The sequence below is a fragment of the Cherax quadricarinatus genome, chromosome 60, assembly GCF_038502225.1.
Source record: "Cherax quadricarinatus isolate ZL_2023a chromosome 60, ASM3850222v1, whole genome shotgun sequence".
Taxonomy (NCBI): Eukaryota; Metazoa; Arthropoda; class Malacostraca; order Decapoda; family Parastacidae; genus Cherax; species Cherax quadricarinatus.
The window spans coordinates 1,336,468-1,353,195 of NC_091351.1; the positions used below are offsets into that span (position 1 = coordinate 1,336,468).

Here is a 16,728-nt window from a genome sequence, read left to right on the forward strand (position 1 = left end):
ATAGTTAAGAACTGGGTCGACAGTAATTGGCCTAAAATACGACTCGGTGGGTAAAATTGCCAGTTAATCAATTTTCCATCAAATTTTGTACTTTTTGTTTTATTACCTTCAGAAAAAGATTCTCCTCCATTTCATGAGAAAAAAAAAAAAAAAGGGAAATTCTTGGGCAGTGGACAAGCTTCAAACTGGAGGGTCTGGGCAGTAAAAGGGTTAATTATGATAACCATGTTCAATGTATAAGAGAATGCTTATTGCTCAATAAGTATTAAATAACACACACATTAAATATTAAATAACTTTATTTCTCAGGTATGCCAATGCCATCACTCATTACATGTACCTCACCCCACCCCCGTCAGGCGTATAATTTGAAAAAAAAAAAAAAAAAAAACGATTTCTGAATACATATTTAATAAGCCAGAAAGATAAAATCAGAAATCACTTGTGAAAATAAGTGAATAATTTGCAGTTATATTACCAATAAGCATCTTACACTTAATTACTGTAATAACTAGAAACTGAAAAATCTAAAATTATAGTTCTGAACTTGAGCAACAGATTCTCCATTATTAAACTAACACAGTTCTGTTATATAGTTTAAAGTATTTTGAACCTTTAAGAAACATTGAAATATAGCAGAAGCACATTATTATAATTTTCTTGCCCAATAAGTTGACTGTCTCCCAGTGAGGCAGCCCCCCCCTTCCTCCCGAAAAAAAAATCACCATTCACAAATAATCACTTTTTGCAGATTTTTTTTTTTTTTTTCTTTTAAAGTGTAGGCATTGTACTTCCCACCTCCAGAACTCAAGTCTGGCTAACCAGTTTCCCTGAATCCCTTCACAAAATATTACCCTGCTCACACTCCAACAGCCTGTCAGGTCTCAAAAACCATTTATCTCCATTCACTCCTATCTAACACTCACAAATGCCTGTTGCATGTCCAAGCCCCTTGCACACAAAACCTGAAATTAAAAATAAACAATATACATTTATAAGCTAATATTAAAAATTCTCAAGGTGAAGTTAAGAAATATCAACATCTCCACATTTTTGGAAGTTAATCTCTTCCTGTGGGGAGTAGATGTTCCTTCCAATGCAGATTTGTCATTTTCTCTGCACCACTAATGGATTTCTTTCTTCAGGCAATAATACCATTGCCATATATTTGTGTGTGTGTTTTTAAGTTTGTGGGTTTTATGATTTGGAAAAGGATCCCATTGCAGATGTCTGTGACATGCTGTTGCTAAGAATAATAGGTGTAATTTTTTCGTAACATTTATTGAAATCAGACTCGTCTAGTTCTATTGCTGTAAGATCATTTTTTTTTTCAGGCTCACTGCTTGAATCACGAAATCGTAATGACACGATTGCAAACAAACCGTACCACGGGCGGGATTTGAACCCACGGTCAGAGTGTCTCAAAACTCCAGACCGTCGCGTTAGCCACTGGACCAGCTAGCCACAATAAGATTCTCCAACTAGGTGTAGAAATATACCTAGTTGGACGAATCTTATTGTGGCTAGCTGGTCCAGTAGCTAACGCGACGGTCTGGAGTTTTGAGAGACTGACCGCGGGTTCAAATCCCGCCCGTGGTATGGTTTTTTTTCACTGCTTGAAGCTGCTCACAAACAAGTTGAGCAGAGTTCCTGAACTGCTGAATTTTCTCCCAAATTTCTTTCAGTTCATTCTCAATATTGTCAAGGTTTTACGTGACTGATCTCCTGCACTGGCAGTGAAGTTGTTCTTATATCAGTATCTCGATATGTCCTAAATATCATGTTAGAGTATGGTGAAACTCTCAAACCTAGTTAATGCACACTTTGAGAGCCTATAGTATTCCAGCTAAGCCTGAGATTGTTAGATCACTCAAAGCTTTGTTGATGAAATGTTTTAAATATTGTACTTCAGGCAGTATTTCTGAGAACAGAGAATTTATTTACTAAGACACACAGTTTTGTGAAAGGTTTTAAAGAAAAAATGGATACTTGGCAATAAGATTTCCATCGAATGATGGAAGCTGAATGGAATGATATCTAAGCAATAAATTGCAATGGCATTTTTTGTCCACAGATGCCATTTAACATTAAATAGTGCTGTTCCAGCAGGCAGATACATTCTGATTCAGCTTCTGCTTTGGCAGTTCATATCCTTGAAGAGCCTCTAGTTTACTGCAGGTTAGAGGGGAGTGACTCAAGTGGCTCACCATTAGCCTACAGTTTGCAATGATGTCTATTATTACTCTTCTCCAGATACAATCAAGGATAATCCATTGAGGTGTATGTAGCAAGCATGCTAAACAGTTGTATCTTGTCCCTTCTATTCATCTGAACACCTATACTAATATGTGCAGTCAAATGAATTTTGAAAGCTGGCAAGTTGAACATGAGTAACCCTGAGGTCAACTGTTAATTTTACTCTCTTTAAGTGCATGTAATATTAATATTTTAAAAAGTATTGGCAACTTTTTCACTGATACAGATACCATAAAAATAGTTGATACCGATACTTTGGCACACCACTACTACTGATGCCGCTGTATAGCCCTTGTGGCTTAGCGCTTATTTTTTATTATAATAATAATACTGATACCACTGTTGCTGCTGGCACTACCACTGTTGCTGCTGACACTACCACTTGCTACTGGCACTACCAGTGTTACTGCTCATCAGTGCTGTATAACCCTTATGGGTTTAGCACTGGGTTATGATTATAATGTTACTGCTGACACTACCGCTGTTGCTGCTGATACTACCACTGATGCTTCTGTCACTGCTGACAACCGTTGATGCTTCTGTTGCTGCTAACACAACCACCGATGCTGCTGACTACCACCACTGATGCTGACACTACCACTGTTGCTGCTGGCACTACCACTGTTGCTGCTGGCACTACCACTTATGATGATGCTACCATTTCTGTTGATACACTGGAGTTACCCTTCCCTTACATAAATTGAACTAGAATGCCTTGTATTTCCCATGGGTTGTATGACCCCATTGGGTTTAGTGTTTTCCTGTGATTAAAATATATGACCCCCAACTGGTTTAGTACTTCCCTTTTCTTAAAAGAGAGAGGCAACTTTATGAAAGATCTTCCCTGGAAGCTACAGACCCTAGGAGGAATGGAGACTGGTAGTGGTTAAGATATTTTGTTAGAAGCCTCCCTAGGGAATATCGCTTCATTATTATAATCTAGGGACAGCACTGCATTACCCTTGTCTGTTTAGCACTTTGATTATAATTACAATCTAGGGAATATTTTAATAATAGTACAGTGGACCCCCGGTTAACGATATTTTTTCACTCCAGAAGTATGTTCAGGTGCCAGTACTGACCGAATTTGTTCCCATAAGGAATATTGTGAAGTAGATTAGTCCATTTCAGACCCCCAAACATACATGTACAAACGCACTTACATAAATACACTTACATAATTGGTCGCATTCAGAGGTAATCGTTATGCGGGGGTCCACTGTATATAATACTGACCAATAGATGAAAGAAATTTGCAACATTTAGATGCCTTTACTGTCAAGATGTTTTGTCGGCTCTGCAGCTTCTCCAGTCGAAAGGAGGTTCCTTGGTGGCGAGGGGCTGATGTAACTTCACTAGTCTCTGCACTGGCACAGTCCATCTTTTACGCATCCTACCCTGCAGTGCTATATAACCCGTGTGGGTTTAGTGCTTAGTTCTATTATTATCTTGAACTAAGGAATTGCATCTGTGCTCCAGTTCCTTGAATCAAGTCTGACTGGCTTTCACCTTTCCAGGTGCTCAGACTTCTTATAACATTAGTACTTAACCCTAAATAAAATTAATAAAATGCTACTGTTACTGCTGCTGCTACTACCACTGCTCCTAGCACCACTAATATCACAGCAACATCTTGGGGTTTTGATGCAAGGAATTTTTCATAGCTTGTCTAACTTATAGACAACCTACTTCCACTAGTGGGCTTCTCCAATAGTGATTCTACCTACCACTGCTCCACCTCAACCCGTCAAGGGTGAGGGGCCCTTGATCAAGGGAATTGGATCTGTGCTCCAGTTCCCTGAATTGAGCCTGAATACCTTCAACCTCCGATCCACGTGCGCTGTATAATCCTACGGGTTTAGCTCTCCCCATGATTATAATTACGTATAATAACTGCTCCATCTCCATATGCTGCACTTTCATCAAAACTGATGGACTGAACACATCGATTTCAGACTGAGGGACTAATTACCTCGCACTCATCTTTCAGAAAATAGATACCCAAGTGTTGCACCAGTTCCATATTTATATTTATCAACTTGTTTTTTTAGCAAATTTATTCAAATAACATAATATCATGGAAACTTTATCAAGGCTACTTCGACTAAATATTTAAGGTTATAAGCATGAGTTGCCTTAGCGCTTCTTTTTTGATTATAATAATAATATAAGCATGAGTCCTTCATCACGGGCTATCAGAATTACCAGTCACTGTTAGTCATTGAGTCCCCTCCAGGAAGGTTCCTTGACGCTAATGAGGGGCTCGATCTAGGGAACTGGATCTGTGTTCCGGTTCCCTGAATTAAGTCTAAATACCTTCCACCCCCCACACACATGCGCTGTATAATCCTACGGGTTTAGCGCTCTCCCATTATCATAATAATAATGTTAGTCATTGACAGTGAAAAAAAAGGCATTTATTTGGTCACATTATTCATAATAAGAGTTGTACATGGATACAAGAATTGCTCACAACATTGCTTCATTTCCCGGTCATGACGCACATGGCGCCAGTAAGTCACATAATAATATTCTTTATTTCTACAAGTACATGTACAAGGTATACAGGCTTAGCTGACATCAACGACATACTACTATACAGAAAGTCCCTTGTTATGCAGAGCATTTCGGGCAAATTAGGTAAATTTTGTCCCCAGGATGCACCCACTCCAGTCGACTAACGCCCAGGTACCCATTTCACTGATTGGTAAACATTGCACAGTAGGTGTCTTAATTAAGGAAACACGTCCTAATGTTTTCCAGCCGTACCGGGGATCGACTCCTGGACCTCAGTGTTTGAGCTGAGTGGGCTAACGATTGAGCTACGGGTCATGAAGCCTTCATTAGGTCTCGAAGAATATCAGTGTCTTTCGTCAGTGTTAAATGTAATTCCAGAGCACCAGACTGTGCAGTGTAGTGTCCCTCGTCAGTTTAGCGTCCCTTGTTAACACTGCAGTATAACGTCCCTTGTCATCACTGCAGTGTAACGTCCCTTGTCATCACTGCAGTGTAACGTCCCTTGTCATCACTGCAGTGTAACGTCCCTTGTCATCACTGCAGTGTAACGTCCCTTGTCATCACTGCAGTGTAACGTCCCTTGTCATCACTGCAGTGTAACGTCCCTTGTCATCACTGCAGTGTAACGTCCCTTGTCATCACTGCAGTGTAGCGTCCCTTGTCAGTATTGCATCTGCATGGCTAAAACCAGTTTCAACCGTGTACGAACTTGGGAAAGCAAGTAAAAATGGCTCAACCACTGCACAAAGCCTGGGGTATTTAGCAACAGTATTTACATTGCTCTAGATATTTCCTGACCCCCAGCCATTTATCAACCCTTTCGATATTACTATTGACCCTCAGGGGTTGCTATTGACCACTCTGGGGAACCCTGGTAGTAGCACTCAGTAGTGTTGGCAACACTTAACGTAATTTTGGTAGTACTCAACACAATGTTCTCAGCACTCAACATAGTGCTAATAGTACTCAGCATGTTGGTGGCACTCATCATAATGTTGTCAGTATTAACATAGTGTTAGTAGCACTTAAGATAATGTTGGTAGCACTCAACATAATGTTGTCAGCATTCAACAGTGTTAGTAGCACTTAAGATAATGTTGGCAGCACTCAACATAATGTTGTCAGCATTCAACAGTGTTAGTAGCACTCAAGATAATGTTGGTAGCACTCAACATAATGTTGTCAGCATTCAACAGTGTTAGTAGCACTCAAGATAATGTTGGTAGCACTCAACATAATGTTGTCAGCATTCAACAGTGTTAGTAGCCCTCAAGATAATGTTGGCAGCACTTAACATAATGTTGTCAGCATTCAACAGTGTTAGTAGCCCTCAAGATAATGTTGGCAGCACTTAACATAATGTTGTCAGCATTCAACAGTGTTAGTAGCACTCAAGATAATGTTGGTAGCACTCAACATAATGTTGTCAGCATTCAACAGTGTTAGTAGCACTCAAGATAATGTTGGTAGCACTCAACATAATGTTGTCAGCATTCAAGTGGTAGTAGCACTCAAGATAATGTTGGTAGCACTCAACATAATGTTGTCAGCATTCAACAGTGTTGGTAGCACTGAAGATAATGTTAGTAGCACTCAACATAATGTTGTCAGCATTCAACAGTGTTGGTAGCACTGAAGATAATGTTAGTAGCACTCAACATAATGTTGTCAGCATTCCACAGTGTTAGTAGCACTCAAGATAATGTTGGTAGCACTCAACATAATGTTGTCAGCATTCCACAGTGTTAGTAGCACTCAAGATAATGTTAGTAGCACTCAACATAATGTTGTCAGCATTCCACAGTGTTAGTAGCACTCAAGATAATGTTAGTAGCACTCAACATAATGTTGTCAGCATTCAACAGTGTTGGTAGCACTGAAGATAATGTTAGTAGCACTCAGTGAAGTAGTAGCACTCAACAGTACTGGTAACGTAATTTTTGTAGCACTCAACATAATGTTGGCAGCATTCAACAGTGCTGGTAGCAGTCAACATAATGTTGGCACCATTCAACAGTGCTGGTAGCAGTCAACATAATGTTGGCAGCATTCAACAGTGCTGGTAGCACTCAACATAATGTTGGCAGCATTCAACAGTGCTGGTAGCAGTCAACATAATGTTGGCAGCATTCAACAGTGCTGGTAGCACTCAACATAATGTTGGCAGCATTCAACAGTGCTGGTAGCAGTCAACATAATGTTGGCAGCATTCAACAGTGCTGGTAGCACTCAGCATAATGTTGGCAGCATTCAACAGTGCTGGTAGCAGTCAACATAATGTTGGCAGCATTCAACAGTGCTGGTAGCACTCAACATAGTGTAGTATAACACGGCGCCGTGGTGCAGGAAGTACTTGAGTATGTATGTTCAAGGTAGATACAGTGCAAGATTATACCCAGCAGTTACATGCAACAGTGGCACCATGCATGCCAGGCACTCAGACCACTGAGTCAATGGTCGCTGTGCCACGCCCCCGTCATATGATCAAACAGCTACCACATTCACATGTTAGTAAAATCCACCGTCTATAGGCCTATAGTACACCAGCGGTTGCTTCTTGCAGCGTCCCCGCTATAGGGACAAAAACTTTCACTTATCAGGTCATCATATGACCAAAACCACCATCAAGTGATTTTTAACTGACTGCAATATTGAAAGGCTTAGTGGGTATATAATATAATCTAGCACTAAAAGATATATACACCGAGAGGTGCATTTTAGCGTATATACGCTATTTACCTTAATCTTTACTTTGTATGTGGTGATAAGGTTACGTACAGCCTTAATGACTAGTGTAGTCGATAGGCTTACAGTTCCATTACAACGCTGTAGAGCCCTTGTGGTTTAGCGCTTCTTTTTTTATAATAATAATAATAATACAGTTCCATTAACCCCTGGTTGTCTTCAAGAGGGAACCTTCAACAGGCACCTGACAGCCGTTCGTATGTCGGACTGCGTGCGGCCGGCAGTAACAGCCTAGTTGATCAGGCTGAGTTACCTTGAGGCCTAAAAAAAACCATACCCCCGGCCGGGATTGAACCCGCGGTCATAGAGTCTCAAAACTCCAGCCCGTCGCGTTAGCCACTAGACCATGAGGCCTAGTCATGACCCGGACCCCGGGGGCGTTGACCCCCGGAACACCCTCCAAATATATCTTAACAACCAGGAGCGTCAGAGCATCATCAAGCTTGACGGGTTGCTCCTACATCTTTACAGTGAAGTGCAATATACTCAGTTTTTTCTCTCCATGACTCCGTCATTGACTGTGGTGGCGCCTCATAGCTTCACATTTGTTGTGTTGCTTCAATGACTAATAAATTTTTATTTAAGGTAACCCAGCCTAGTACGGTTTATATCTATTGTGGTCCTATTTAATGATGACTCACAATAGCTGACGAACACCTAGGTACCTATTTATCTGTAGGTGAACAGAGACAGCAGGTATAAGGAAACTTGCCTATCTTTGTTTTGTTTGCTAATCAAATTATTATTTTTTGCGTAAAGCAAATTCTGGAGCAGTGAACTTCAGTCACTGTGATGTTGTAGGAGTGCTGGCGATGCCTTGTTTTGTTCTGCTTCTGTGATGTTTAGATGGATTGACCTGATGTCATCGTGGGTCGCTGTCCACCTTGTTACCAGGAGTGTAGCAGATATATCTGGGGGCGAAGTGTGTGAATGGTGTGTACTGGAACCCATCATAGTCCACCTGCATACCAGTGAAGTGCTCGTACTGGGTCTCCAAACACTCACTACCGAAGGTACATTCACCGAACCAGTGCGAGGCTGCAGATATACATATTAATTATATCTCAAGAAATGTAAATTATACTTTATAATGCAAATTACATCCACAGGCAAGTGAAATAGCCTAGGACTATATAACCAATTTTAGCAATGTTGTATATATTAAACGAGGATCTTTCAAATATATTATACTAAGTTCTCCCCTCAGAGTGTCTAGACTAATGCCACTGTCTCACCTTAATAGAGACAATAATTTGTTTTCTAGCAGAGGAAAAAATGTATGCCTTTCAATAAAATACATTATTCAAATAAAAAAAATGTCAACATTACATTGTAGCTCATATTTGTGTAAATATCCGTTTTATTTTTATCCAAAGTCTTTTGAGGAATGTAGAAATGGCTTCACACATTACAATACCCTGTATCAACTATACATTCACCTTGTATACGATACGTGAATGTAATATTTTGTGACTAAAGAATTTAAATTTTAAATTTGCGACAATGAATGAATATAATTTCTGGTGGAGTTGATGGTGTAGCCAACCTGTGGTGGTGAAGGTCAGTATGGTGGGTGATTGTGGTGTGGTATATGGTACATGAGCCATGGTGGTGTGGGAACAGTATATGGTAGGACAGCCCATGGTGATGTGAGAACAGGTTATGGCGAGACTCACGGTAGTTGGGGTACTTGATACCAGGTAGATCAGAAACCTTGCGGGTCTCGCTGGGAGGTAGGAAGGATGAGAAGCGGTTCCTTAATGGTACTGATCCAATGATGAGAGGCAGACTCACTCTCATCTCTGATGACGGCACCGGTAGCTCCAAGATCATCTGAGGGTCAGCACGCTGGGTCAGTACAGCAGGTCAGTATGAAACGAGCAAGTGGGGTTTTAGTTCATAAGAGAAAGAGGATACGAAAGAAAAAAAAATCTTAGCACTGAAATGAGTGAACAGGAGGCTAGGATTGAAAATTAAAAAAAAGGCACTAAAATACCCAAAATACAAATCACAATAATGAATATAGGAATAGGATCCCAAAGGAGGTAGTGATACACACACACACACACACACACAGGAACTATGAATCGACCCCTGCAACCACAATTAGGTAAGTACACACACACAAGGTGGACAAAGACAGGATGTTGTAGAGATGGAACACAGAAACAAGGAGTAACAATTGGAAGTTGAAGACCGATGAGTCAAAGGGATGTTAGGTAGTATTTCTTCAGTCATAAAGTTGTCAGGAAGTGGAATAGCCTAGAAAGTGACGTAGTGGAGGCAGGAACCATACATAGTTTTAAGACGAGGTTTGATAAACCTCATGGAGCAGGAAGAGAGAGGACCCAGTAGCAGTAAGTGAAGAGGCGGGGCCAGGAGCTATGAATCGACCCCTGCAACCACAAGTAGGTGAGTACACACACGCACATACATTATCTACGGAGGCAAAAGGGGGATGTGTGAGAGTACTACTCACATCGAGGCGGTACTTGACATGTAGTAAACGGCAGGTGAGATGGATGTTGGCTGGCACCAGAGGAGGCACTACCAGTGCCACATTCTCCCACAGATCAGACTCCCCAGGGGGTATCATGCCCCTCACTACCTCCTTCACCACCCGCTCCTCCACCACCTCCTTCACACCATTGGGCATGATGTACGTGATCACCTGTACGTAGAAAACATGGTACGTGGTTACGCGTGGGCGAGGATCAATAGGTGGGAGACGTGGTGTGGGATTGTGGGTGGGAACTGATGGTACAGTATTGATATGGGATTAGTAGTGGTGACAGTTATTGGCTGGTAATGTATACTGTAGAATGGTAATATATAAGATATTGATATAATATTGATGATGCTAATATCAGGAGTGACAATGCTCTTTTAACAGTTGTGGTAAAACCTAGTAAAACTTTTGGGTAAATCCTGATAAAACTTTGAAACACCGAGACATTTCAGTGAACACTATTTATCAGTTGTAAACAAATTAGTTAATTATTTGGCTCTCACGAAGTTTTTCTTTCGCTACAGCTTTCATCACAGTTTTTTCTCCTGTTTTTGATGGCTACCTTATGTTTCTTGCTGGATGAATGAAATACATTCACCTTTTTCATGTGTAGAAGTGCTAGGCTTGTGGCTGTGATGAAGGTGGGTTTGGGGAAATGAACACGAGTACATACACTTAGGACACCTTTTTTTAAAGACATTTCGATCTTGGTACCTTGATCACAACATGTAAATAAAGTAATCGGGCCATAGGGTCCCAGGACTGAAGCTCTTTCAAATAAATGTGTCCTAAGTGAATGCATTCGTGTCTATTTCCCTTTAGTTGTCGATAGTCATTTGCCTTCTTACTACCTATTGTCGGACACAACACGTCATCGAATGGGGCTTTTAATACTGGTAGACTGAAGTCAGTTAAATCAGTGTATAGACAATATCGATGGTATGTGAGTCAGCTTCTCTCAAAGAGCTGTACTTCTATACGTTCGTCTTGAGAAGTTACAGGTACGGCAGAAGGATTTTGAGTAGGTACAGCTTCAGAAACTGGTGCAGGAGAAGCAGCATCACTAGCAGGCAGAGTAGGATCAGCCTCAGCAGAAAAAGAAAGTCATGCATTGTGTTCCTTAAGACGGCCACATCGCTAACAGGATCATAATTAAGCATTTGGGGTACAGTATTATCACCTGGGAAATGTTATAATGCTGCCTCACGTTGGATCTTTTGAAAACCAGACCTACGAGCGCAACCATGGTTTAAAGTTAAGTCGAACTTACAAACCCGGTTTGAATATATAATCCTGTTAGTCTTACAAACTTACAAAATACAAACTCTGAAAATTTTAATGCAAACTTGTATTAAATTTACGAAATTATGAAGTTTGTGCTTGCCAGGGACATCAGACTCGTTACTGCACCAACATAGTTAATGTAACTCAATATTTGTAACAGTTTAGTAAACAGAAATTAGACTATGCTTATTGGCATACTTTGGTAAGTTATTTTATATTACTGACTGGATCATTTATTACCTATTTAATATTCCACACATACATTTCTTTACTGATTACTTATTAGTTATCTTCTTATTTTCATATAGTGATATTATTACTGTGTACGACAACAATATTAAATTTTACCAGGTCTTACCTGATATACAATGTACTGAACACACTTTTTCAAGATTTTTTTGCTGTTCGGTTTTGTTACAAACGTGACAACCACACCTGCCTTCTCTCCTCTGATAACCTCTCACAAATATCACCTTGCTTTGTTATCACTTTAGACAGTCTATAATACTTTAAATGTGACTCAGGATTGGACTTATCGTGACAGCCAATATATATATATATATAATATATATATATATATATATATATATATATAGATATATATATATATATATATATATATATATATATATATAATATATATATATATATATATATATATATATATATATGTCGTGGCGAATATGCAAAACTGGTCAATTAGTAAGAACTCATTTAAAATTAAATCCTTTCTGAAATTTTTTCTTATACGTTTAAAGATATAATTTTTTCACTAATGTTAATGTAAATTTTTTTAATTTTGCACCAAAAGAATCTTAGAAAACTTACCTAACCTTATTATAACAAGAGCAATTTATTTTAGCCTAACCCAACTTAATATATTTTAAATACGTTTACAATAATTTAGTACTAAACAAACACAATCAAATATATTTTTTTTCGTTAGGTTCAGAATGATTTTGGCGAAATTATTGCATACACAAATTTTCGCTTATCCTATATGGCAAGATGAGCGTTGCTATTTAAGCCAAGATGGCAAGATCTACCTATTCGGCACGACATATATATATATATATATATATATATATATATATATATATATATATATATATATATATATATATATATATATATATATATATATATATATATATATATATATATATTGTTTTTGTGTTGAAAACAAATTAACTAAATTATCAAAAATAATTTGTAAAAACCTGGCTCTTCTAAACATGTGTATTATCTGATATAACCAACATGACACCCAGAAATGATAATGTGAGAGGTCCCGGGTTCAGCTCCCAGACAGGCCCCCATATTACTACCCAGGAGTCTGAAAGGCCTGTTATCCTGGGTGTAAAGAGAGCAAAATAAACACAGCAGAAAACTTTTGACTTATATTATCCTTCACCAATTTAGAATAGAAGTATGTACACTATGTACAACAATAGGTATTAGTGCACTCCACGGTAAGCAAGGCAGAATAGAAGCCACTAGAGAGCAGACCGTGGTTCAACCAGCTCTAGAATGGGAATGACAGGAGAGTGGTACCCACATAGCCTCTGTGATTACCAAAACCATCTTCTCATTGCTGGAACCTGGGTACTGGTTGAACGACGGGGCCCCATCGCCAACCTTTAGTACCTGGTTCGCTTGCACCGAATATACTCTTTGCATGCCACAACTATCATGTTAAAAACGTATGTGTGTGTGTGTGTACATTTATACAGGGCAATGCATGCACGCGTTTATACTTTTAAACAGGATATGTACACCGTGAGGTGTATGTCTCTCATTGTATACACACTGTGGGTTTACTTTTATCTCTATTTTAGATATTAAAGTATCCTTGACTTGTAGTGAACAGACGACATGTAACCTTAATTAAGACCCTCGCATAGTTGATAGGATTTAAACTTAATTAATCATTCGCCCTTACTTTCCGTCTCCACTTAATCTTGGCTCAGTTGTCCTCGTAATGATCCTTCCCTAATATATAATTATCAAGATTGATAGAATGAACACATTCAATTCAATTCAATTCAAAGTTTATTCTCTATAAGGATTACAATGCTGAGTTTACAAAAATTTAGTTATTGTTTGGTTTACATGTAGTAAAATTGTGATTACAGAGTGTACCACTAGAACGCTTAGCATGGCTTGGCATTTCGGGCATACTTAGTTTTATTCTTAATTGTAAAATATTACAAATTATGAGGTAAGTTGGTCTTATGGCTAAGTGACTAAATACTAGTTTATGAGTTTAGCAATGTGAATGCTTTTGTTTTGGCACAGTATATAGTTTCAGTATTGGAGTATCACAGGATTCATTATTTTAAGACTGAGATTAATATTTCTGTTTATGGTCAAATGAGTGAGCGAGTGTAAGTGTGAACCACCAGGTGGTATTCGTGTAGTTAGTTGACGGGGTGTATCAGGGAGATAAGATGTTTTCTAATGGTAGTTTTGAAGGTGATGAATGTGTCTGCAGTTCTAGAGTTCTTAGGTAGGGTATTCCAGATTTTAGGGCCTTTGACATACATTGAATTTTTGTAAAGGTTTAGTCGGACACGGGGAATGTCGTAGAGATGTTTGTGTCTGGTGTTATGCCTGTGGGTTCTGTCACAACTATCAAGAAAGCGTTTTAGGTCAAGGTTGATATTAGAGTTTAAGGCCCTGTAGATATAGATTGCACAGTAGTAAGTGTGGATGTACTGAACTGGGAGTAAGTTTAGATCTTTGAAGAGTGGGGGGGGTGTGCTGCCAGGGATGGGATTTAGTGATTATTCTTAAAGCAGCTTTTTGTTGGGTTATTATTGGCTTTAGGTGTGTTGCTGCAGTTGATCCCCAAGCACAAATAGCATAGGTGAGGTATGGATAAATAAGTGAGTGGTATAGTGTGAGAAGGGCATTTTGCGGCACGTAGTATCGTATCTTGGAGAGGATCCCAACATCGATTCTAGGCTTAGAGAATGATTTCCTCAAACTCCTGATCTTCAAAAATTCTTCTCTGTTTGGACTGGAAAATCCACTGGTTGGCGAAACGTTTCCTCAATAAAGATACCAAAGTGTTGCACAAGTGTCCAATGCAACTCTTGTATGGTGTACGTAATGGGGTCCAGGTTCCCCCGAAATGGTGGATGTAGCAGCCCCAGTTATACGACAAATTGATTGGACCTGGCACATGGTACAAGTGATATCTGTTTCCCATCATAGGTTACTGGTGCTGGACCTATAAACTTGGCTAGGATTTGTTCATGTGACTAGGCTGCACTTCCTGGAAGCCTGCCCATGAGTGCTTAAGGTGACATTGTTGAATTGCAAGAAGTTTACATCTAGGGCATTCAACTGACACCATCACCACCACGATCAGCAACATCACCATCACGATTAGGACCACCACCACGATTAGCACCACCACAATCAGCACCATTATTACCACCAACACTGCCACCATCGCCGCCTTTAGACAATTCCTATATCTTAATTCGAGACAGATGCACGATATGGTGTAAACAAGATAATCTGATATAATTATCACCAGTAAAGCAGCAGCAGTTCCCACGTGAACCTTCAGTACGGTGATTGTCGTGACCCCCCTCACAGTTCTTTGTGTTATAGGTTAGGTTAGGTCAGGTTCGTCAAAAAACAGGACAAGTGTTTCCTGACGCAAATCTTAGTTATATGATGACCCGCAGCTGGAGCTTTTGGTCATCTGTCCGATGAATTCTGCTGGCTTACCCCTCCACCCTTTTAAAAATATACTTATAACTTTTTGTTATATTGTTATGTGTAGTTAATAATTCATTGTTTTTGTTACACCTACCTAAACCCATGTAGTGTAAACATGGATTATCTGAAGCGGTGCTTAATCCACCTTAATCCCTTTTGTTTGTTATTAAATTACTGGACACATTAGAATAATAGGCTGCAAGCCAAACTAATGATGTAACTGTGTAGCTGCATTATACAGAGTCCCTTGTGGACGACTGTGTGGGAAGTCGAGCAATGCAATAGTGTTTTGGGGGAAATATTGGCTTGACTACTGAATCTGAGTTTAGTAATTAAGTTATGATTAAAATGTCCAATCATAAATGGACGATCATAAATGTCCAATCATAAATGTCCAATCATAAATGTCCAGTCATAAATGGGCACAACAACGCTGGATAGTATTGTGTTGTGGAATTGGGAAAAAACTAATATTACGTAATATAACTCAGTGTAATGTAACTTAGCCTACAATAACTTATGTGCTTATTAAATGATGATTTTACAGTGACACTCACATTTTTGTGTCCAGAGTTATGTCGAACTGTGCCGTAAAAAGTAATTTCACAGGTATGACAACGAGAAGATATTAATCTGGTGGACGCAAGTTTAAAATTGTAGATGGGAAGGTTTAAGAGCTGTGACTGACCAGGTGCGTCATGTGACTAACCAGGTGCGTTATGTGACTGACCAGGTGCGTCACGTGACTGACCAGGTGCGTTATGTGACTGACCAGGTGCGTCACGTGACTGACCAGGTGCGTCACGTGACTGACCAGGTGCGTTATGTGACTGACCAGGTGCGTTATGTGACTGACCAGGTGCGTCACGTGACTGACCAGGTGCGTCACGTGACTGACCAGGTGCGTCACGTGACTGACCAGGTGCGTGACGTGACTGACCAGGTGCGTCATGTGACTGACCAGGTGCGTCATGTGACTGACCAGGTGCGTTATGTGACTGACCAGGTGCGTCACGTGACTGACCAGGTGCATTATGTGACTGACCAGGTGCGTTATGTGACTGACCAGGTGCATCACGTGACTGACCAGGTGCGTGACGTGACTGACCAGGTGCGTGACGTGACTGACCAGGTGCGTGACGTGACTGACCAGGTGCGTCATGTGACTGACCAGGTGCGTTATGTGACTGACCAGGTGCGTCATGTGACTGACCAGGTGCGTCATGTGACTGACCAGGTGCATTATGTGACTGACCAGGTGCGTCACGTGACTGACCAGGTGCGTCACGTGATTGACCAGGTGCGTTACATGACTGAACACCGGGACGTGACTGGCCAGATCTTCTGGAGTACATTCTAGCAAAAATTAAAGTATTATTATGTCTAATATCTCATAAATATTAACTTTCACAAGGAATACTTATTTTTGTGGGGGTACGGATAGATTGTGTGTATTAATGGCCAATTTCAGAACCTTCTGTAAATTTTTAATTTGCTTTAAAGCATTTCGTATGAGACTGGTCACGCATACAGTCCAGTCACTTTACTAAGTTCAGTAGATTTTATATAATCATTATGGTCCTGCAGTGCCAGTTATTTTAGTGATTATCTTTAGCATGTTTTGAGTAATGATATGGCAAAGATCTGGGTGTCCTTAAACAAGGATATTATTAACAATAATT

At 39.8% G+C, this 16,728-nt stretch overlaps 1 protein-coding gene across 1 annotated transcript in view; it reads right to left on the minus strand.

Annotated features, from left to right (window-relative positions):
- Positions 1 to 1,599: 1,599 nt before the first annotated feature.
- The window catches only part of LOC128694445 (arrestin domain-containing protein 17-like), a 41,134-nt gene continuing 26,005 nt past the window's right edge, over positions 1,600 to 16,728 (minus strand). The window contains exons 7-9 of the mRNA XM_053784562.2: positions 9,998 to 10,189; positions 9,195 to 9,351; positions 1,600 to 8,556 (exon numbers count right to left, since the gene is read on the minus strand). Coding sequence (XP_053640537.1) covers positions 8,381 to 8,556; positions 9,195 to 9,351; positions 9,998 to 10,189 — 525 coding nt within the window. The 3' untranslated portion in view covers positions 1,600 to 8,380. The remainder of the gene's footprint in view (positions 8,557 to 9,194; positions 9,352 to 9,997; positions 10,190 to 16,728) is intronic.